We start from the raw sequence: 7,506 nt of genomic DNA, 5'->3' as shown, positions 1-7,506 counted from the left end.
GGACCCCTGGGGGGCGGGGGTGGGGGTGGGGGGCAAGCGGAGAGGTGTGGGGGTGGGAAAGGGAGGACCTCGCCTGGGCAGGTTCCTTTGAGGCGTCCGCGGGACAGGCATCCGGATCTGGGGGTCCTGGAAAGAGCTGGGTGGGCGACGGAAATGTGGGGATGGGAAATGGGGAAGGAAAAGTAACAGCAGCCCGGGGCGAACCAGGTAAACGTGATGAGAGAGGGGAAGGGATCAGGAAATTCAGCTCTTAGTTTCTCTCCATCCCCCACCTCGTAGAAGAGGTTTGAAATAGGGTTTCTGAATGGAGAAAACTTCCCGGGCCAGGTATCTCAGTGGTTAGAGAGTGTCCTGATACCCCAAGGTTCCAGGCTTATCCCCGGTCAGGACACATACAAGACTCGATCCCCGGTCAGGACACATACAAGACTCGATCACGCATAAGTAAGTGGAACAAAATCAATCTCTCTCTCTTTGTCTCTTCCTCTCTCTCTCCCCTCTCGAAATAAAATCGAGGAAACCAGAAACACGCAGCCCCTTCATGACCTCTGCAAAAAGAGAGAGAGAGAGCTCTATGCAGGAGGGCGGGCAGGAGCATCCTTTCCATCCCAGACGGTCTGGACACTTATTGAGCGCCTGCTGTGCGCCACGCTCTGCCCAGCGCCTCTCTTCCCAGGAATGTGACGGCCTCCGGACTGGGGACCAGCTCCCGCAGCTCACCTTGCCCCGCGCCGGCCGCAGGCGCTCCCGGAGCTCGGCTTCCCCGTGCTGGCCCACCAGCCACAGCTGCACCTGGTTGTTGGAGCCCGCGAAGAGCGAGGACCCCGTGGACACGCGGATGCGGTAGACACCCATCTTCCACAAAGACGTTTCCTGCCTTCTGAGGGGGAAGAGGAGTGGAGGTGCCTAATAAAAGGGCTCAAGACCCCGCCCCCCTAAAGCCTTGTTTTGAAATTGCGGACTTGCAGGGTGTGGATGGATGGCAGGCCTCCAACCAACTCGGCCTGGCCACAAGCTCTGGGCAGCCCAGAACTCGGCCCCAGCTCAGGAAGGTGGGGCTAAGCGGGTTTCGGGTGCAGACCCTTATCTTTGTGGGAGGAGGATGGAATGAGGAAGCAGAGAGGATTTGGGCTGAAAACATGCAGGAAGAAGAAATTGACGCCTCGCCCAGCAGGCAGATGGAGTGTGGCTGGGAAGTTACCTCCATCTAAACACATAGACACACACACACACACACACACACACACACACTTGCTGGCCTCACAGGTTGGTTCAACCACGCCAATGGTCATGCTTAAGGTTGTTGGGGTGGATGAGGAAGCAAGGAGGCCTGGTGTGCAGTTGAGGAAGGTACAATCAGGCCACCAAATCCATTCCCTGTGCAAGGCTCTGGGGTTCATTCCTTTCTAGCTTACAAGTCCCAGCCTCTCTGTTGCCTGAAAGATAAAAATTCAAACTTTTTTTTCATTTACCTTTATTATTGAAGGTATTACAGATGTTCCTTTTTCCCCCATTGACCCCCTCCACCCTACTCCTGCCCCCTCCCCAGGCCTTCACTGCACTATTGGCTGTCCATGGATTACGCATACATGCCTGTAAGTTATTTGCTCTCAAGAAAGTCACAAACAGTTCTGATAGGGCAAGATGTCCAATTTGAGGGGCCCCCACTGGCTATGTTGTGACTTTTTGAGAAGCAAAGACTAAATAATAAATAGGGTTACTTGAAATAAATAAATGTATTTGTTAATAACCCCAAAATCAATTAATTAGTCGCAGTTAACCAAAAAAAATCATTTCAAAATGGCTCAAACAATAAGGAAAAGTTATTATTGCAGAAAAGAAGAAGCCCATAGGATAGATTGGCTCTAGGGTTGTTTGCTCCGTGGCTCAACAGCATCATCAAGAAGCCAAGGTTTGCCCAGTTGGTATAGCTCAGTGGTTGAGCGTCAACCCATGAACCAAGGGGTCCCCTGTTTGATTCCCGGTCAGGCACAATTCCCAGTAGGGACCACGCAGGATTCAGCTAATCTCTCTATCCCTCTCCCTTCCCCTCTTTCTAAAAATATATTAATAAATTAATATAAAAATTAAGTTCAAAAAATTTGTTTTTCTGTCTTTCTATCCCTCATGAGTTAGCTCCTCAATAAATTACCTCCTTAGCAAAATGCCTGCTGCCACCTCAATAATCCCATAAATACATACAACATCCACTTGGAAAAGAAGAGCCATTTCCTCCTGTGCCTCTCTTTTTAAGAGCAGGGAAGCTTTCCCCAAAACCACCCAGCAGCTGCCCCTTACCTATCTTTGGCCAAAACTGGACACCAAACCCAGATCCTTCAAATAGGCAAAGGAAATGAAATCACCTTGAGCATCCTAACCTTGTCAGGATTTACCCCTGAATTACATGAGGAAAGATGGAGACACAAACATATTTGGGGCCCCACCAATAAGCAAGAAAGGATGAGAGACTGGGAGTTAGGCACCAAGAGTGTCTGTTACAATTAGTTTGTAAAAGGCCTGACTTCACGATAACATTACGAAGAAAAGTTACTGTAAACTGTCACCCAAAAAGTATAAGAGTGATTATATTAGGATTTTTTAAGTTTCTTTAAATTTAATGTGAGGCTTTCATTGCATCTTTAAATATCGCAAATAAGTGTGACAAATCATTTGGCATCTTGGTGTTTCTACAGTTGGACAACTTAGATCTTACTCATTCATCAGCCTGCTGAACTGTTCCTTTTTCAGAAACATAGATGCCATCCAAAAACTTTCTGATATCCTTGTTTTAACTGTTGTGGCTTGCTGAATCAAAGCAGCTGGATTTGATACAAGTTCAATGTCATTTCCTTCAAGAATCAACTCATCTTTCTGGGCTTGAGATACTGAACAAGCAACACCTGACCTCATCCAAACTCTGTGGGTGTATTTTTTGCCAAAGAAATTTCTAATTTCAACAGAAGAACCATTCTCCTGAATAACCATGTGCGTTGATGGGGAAGTGAGCGTACAAAGACCTCATCTTGTAAGGGAAGTCCAGTGTAACACCCTTGATCATGTTCTGTACATGACTACAGATCACATGGCCAGTTCCTTTCTATTTCTCCACAAAGTACATTCCTTCAGAGTGATGTCCACATTTTCTGGGATGTCCACAGAATGATTGCTGAGAATGGTCTTCATCCTCACAGTAGATGCGGCAAAGAGAGGATTTTTTTAAGTTTTTAAAGTTTTATAGAAAAGTGAATATTACTAATTATGAGTATGTGTGTTTCTTCTAAGTACATATCCTATCTTATAAAGAAGCAATATACAAATTGACTGTCATGTCATCACAAAGATGGTGGTGCCCATAGCCACAAGATGTCGGCACCCAGTCCCTTCAGCCCCGCTGGAGTCCCCCAGTCCTTTCAGCTCAGCCAGGGGGGTGGCAGGTGCACGGTCCAGCTGGACCTGCCCTCAGCCCCCCAGGCGCCCAGGGCTGGCCTGAGGCACAGGCAAGCCTCAGATGTCAGCTGCCCAGCCACTTAGGGCCAGCCCAAGGCACAGGCAAGCCTCAGATGTTGGTTGTCCAGCCGCCCAGGCCAGGCCCAAGGAGCAGGCAAGCCTCAGATGGCAGCTGCCCAGCCATCCAGGGCCGCCTGAGGCTGAGGTAACCAGGGCCGACCGAGGCTTGTGCTGCCAGCAGTGGCAGCAGCAGAGGTGTGATGGGGGCTTCGCCTTCCTCCGATCACTGGGTCGCCTCCTGCCCCTGAAGGCTCCCAAACTGTGAGAGGGGGCAGGCCAGGCTGAGGGACACCCCCTCCAGTGCATGAATTTTCATGCACCAGGCCTCTAGTATGTTTATAATGAACAGATATGTGCTCATTTTCACTGTCAATGGAAAAGAATGAAAACATAAAATTGTGTGTGAGCTAAATAGTCCCAAAAAAATAGGAAGTGTCCCAAGGTCAGTACATGTGGCTACATACACATGATAACCAGGTAAAAAGAAGTTCAGCTGAAACCAGTTTGCCTCAGTGGATAGAGCGTCGGCCTGCGGACTGAAAGGTCCCAGGTTCGATTCTGGTCAAGGGCATGTATCTTGGTTGCAGGCACATCCCCAGTAGGAGATGTGCAGGAGGCAGCTGATCGATGTTTCTCTCTCATCGATGTTTCTAACTCTCTATCTCTCTCCCTTCCTCTCTGTAAAAAATCAATAAAATATATTTAAAAAAAAAAGAAGAAGTTCAACTAGTTAACCACCATTGCTCATACTCCATGATCAAGGAGAAAGAGGGTCCTGAGATGCTGGGTGAGCCAAATGTCCAAAGATGGGCACAAATGTGCAAACACAATCCTCTCTCCCAGAAGATGAATCTACTAGACAGCCCCTTAACCATATGACAGTACTAGCACATGCATAATTTTAAAGTAATGCTAACAAGGTAAGTCACTATATCATGACAGAACAAGGGGTTCCATAACTCTGCTCAAGTGAAACCAAAGGCATACATCATTATAGATGCAGAAACTACAAATTTAGTAGAAGACACAAACATCAAAAGACTTATTAGGGTAACAGGATAAGTTTTACTGGAACAAAGATAACTCTTTGGGAGATACAACAAGCTTGAGAGCCCGAAGCATGGATCAACCTGCTGAGAAGAATTCTGTAGCCAGGTGTATATGAGGTCCTGAGGCAATATTCTTTGGGGGTGCAGGGAGTCCAACAAATTTTCAGTAACACCAAGAAAACATCAAAAGACGTATTTGAGCAACCTTAAGAAAGTATCTCCTACCCAGAGAAAAACAATAGCAAGTAGAAACCAATGAAGTAATGAATTAAGTCTACGGTGTTGGTGTCTTAAAATAAATTTAAGTGTAATGACAGTACATATATGTTTATAATGTTTATATATGTTTATATATTGTATTTGGTTTGGTTTTGTATAGTGTTTAAAGTGTATTCAAATAATTATCATATTAAATTTGCAATTGCAGTTGATATTGTTTAAGGAAATTGATAACGTTTGCAATCACTGTTTAAATATTAATATTTATTTATTAAGGTTCTATTCATAGATATGTGTTTAGTAAATTCAATATTTAAAAAATACAAATAGACCTCCCTTGTTCTCCAGCAAAGCCTAGCTGAGTCCTCCTACTCAGTGAAGATCAAGGTGAAGATCGAACCATCCTGGCTGACACTGCAGGCCCAGTCCACTCTCTGCCTGTGACCACATGGAGGCGACCGAGGACTTGACGGCCCCTGCCACCCCAGGGTCTGTGCTTGGCCTCCAGAAGTACAGGCAGCCCAGATCCTGTCCCGGGCAACCCCAACTCCCTCCCCACAGTCCCTGGGAACCTGGAGCCAGGCTGGTGCTGCACCACCCAGGACCAGAGAGCATGGATGAGAAATCCCCAACTGGACATCTAGAGCACCTATCCTGTTCGTTCTCAGTCATCAATGAAAGTTAGCAATTCCTTAAGGCCTGAAAGGGACATAGAAGATATTTCATGCTGCAGAGATGATTTCCTGTGACTTTTGCCTACCGTCCATAAAATACTCATCCTTTCAAGTGAGGAGATTGAGACCCAGAATTTAAGTGTCTTACTGAAGGACATTCAGTTGGCCAGGTAGAGGCAAAATCTAAACCCAGCAAGTTCCTCTCCAAGCTCCAACCTGTGTGGTCCTCTGATTAAAGGCAGCATGAGACCCAGTCTTCTTTTTTCTTCTTTTTCTTTTTTTTTTAGGAAGGGAGAGGAGGAGAGAGAAACATCATTGATTGGCTGTCTCCTGCATGCCCCCCCTCCTCCCCTGGGCATCGAGCCCTCAACCCCAGCATGTACCCTGACCAGGAATTGAACTATGACCTCTTGGTTTATAGGTCAAAGCACAATCACTGAGCCATGCCAGCTGGGCGACACTGGGTCTTAATGGACACCAGACCTCTGGAGGAGCCAAGTGCTCTGTGGTTACCTGTTCTTACCTGTTGGAAAGTTTGATCTTCTTTTAATTGACAGTTGAATTGCTATAAACTCTGGGAAAGGCACCGTTCTCAGAATCTGTGACTCACCTTGACTAACGCTATTTAACAAAATATTCTATTGTTCACCTACTTGTGGCCTTAAGCCTGAAAAAGAAAAGTCAACAGTAGGTAAATCAAGTAGAGCATCTAAGTGAGGCAGTTTTAGTATTGTTGTTATTAGCTAGTTAATATTAATAAAGGAAAGAAAGAAAAGGGAAGTCGGACATTGTAAGCCTGGGTTCCTGGGAACCTTCAGAAAGCTACATTGTTCCTCCAAGGAGATTAACACCCCTCCCTTCCCCCATCAGGTACTGCATTGTTAGCGGGAGAATAGAAGAGGAAGACAGGCACACTCACAGGAGAAGGCTGGTGGTGCAGGGGAGGTGCTTACCTGTCAGTCTAGCCTGGGGAACAATGTATTGTCTATAGGCAGTGAACACCATGGAAAATCTGGAAAAGTTACTTAGTTTGAAGAAGCTACTGGTTAAAATCCCCAGAGTTCCCTTAATCTTGTTCTCTCTTGTTCTGTGACTCCTGCTGGCCTGTGAGGACTTCACACGCAGAATGCTGGACTGGACTTTAATATGGAGCAGGAACTGTGGGCAATGGCCTTTATTCTGGCCCTGCTGAAGACATGGCTGGCCTTCTCCCAGGGTGTGACGAAGGGAAATGGGACATTGGAAGTCCAGGGCTTTATTTCCACCCAAACAAATAATCCTTATCCTCCAAGCCAGTCTCAGGAAACTCCATTTCCACTGATAACAGTTTCTCTGAGCCTAATAAAGCAGAAGGCTGCTGAGCTACATGAGAACAGTCCACATGATTCTGTGTGATGCTTTCTCAGCGGCAGCTGGACACAGATACAGGAACAAAGAGTAGTTTGTTCAAGTTTACTCCCCAGTTCCATGATCCATGAACCAACATTCAGGAAAATAGGCAGAGAAAACTAAGAAAGGGGAAAGCTGCAGAGGCCTCAGGGTTATGTCTGAGCCCAGAGCCACAGAACCATTGCCAAAGCCAGGATGGCCTACTGAGGGGTGGGGGGGCCGTCATCTCTCAGCAGCTCAGTTTCTTCATTGGCCAAACAGTGATGAGGCCAAATAGGATCTAGCATGGAGCCACCTTGACTTGTTCCAATTCTAGCTCCACCTCTTTCCAGCTGAAAATGGCAATAATTTGCCATTTTCGTGGCAAATTATTGAATGTCTTACCATCTCAAGGCCTTAAGTTTCTTCATTTGTAACATGCAAGAGACTAATAGCCCCTACTTAATAGAGCTATGGTAGGAGTCAATATGTTAATATTTATAAAGCACCTTAGAACAGATCTGTCACATAGTAAGTACCATTTAGGAGTTCTTGCTATAATCATTAATATTATGTAATATGTGCCTATTGAGTATGTATATTAATAAACATGGTCTGTCTTTATAACCAAAAAATATATACAAATATTTGTGAAGTGTTCTCTCCATGGACAAAAATAAACCTAAACT

General features: G+C 45.9%; 1 protein-coding gene across 1 annotated transcript in view; it reads right to left on the bottom strand.

Moving 5' to 3' along the window:
- The window catches only part of LOC102421516 (arachidonate 15-lipoxygenase), a 10,865-nt gene extending 9,703 nt beyond the window's left edge, over nucleotides 1-1,162 (bottom strand). Inside the window, exon 1 of the mRNA XM_006102777.3 lies at nucleotides 721-1,162. Within this exon, the coding sequence (XP_006102839.1) occupies nucleotides 721-855 (135 nt within the window). The 5' untranslated portion in view covers nucleotides 856-1,162. The remainder of the gene's footprint in view (nucleotides 1-720) is intronic.
- Nucleotides 1,163-7,506: the final 6,344 nt, after the last annotated feature.

This window comes from Myotis lucifugus, unplaced genomic scaffold (genome assembly GCF_000147115.1).
Source record: "Myotis lucifugus unplaced genomic scaffold, Myoluc2.0 scaffold_426, whole genome shotgun sequence".
Classification (NCBI taxonomy): Eukaryota; Metazoa; Chordata; class Mammalia; order Chiroptera; family Vespertilionidae; genus Myotis; species Myotis lucifugus.
Note: the sequence above shows the minus strand (reverse complement) of the source record. Positions and strands in the feature narration are given on the sequence as shown.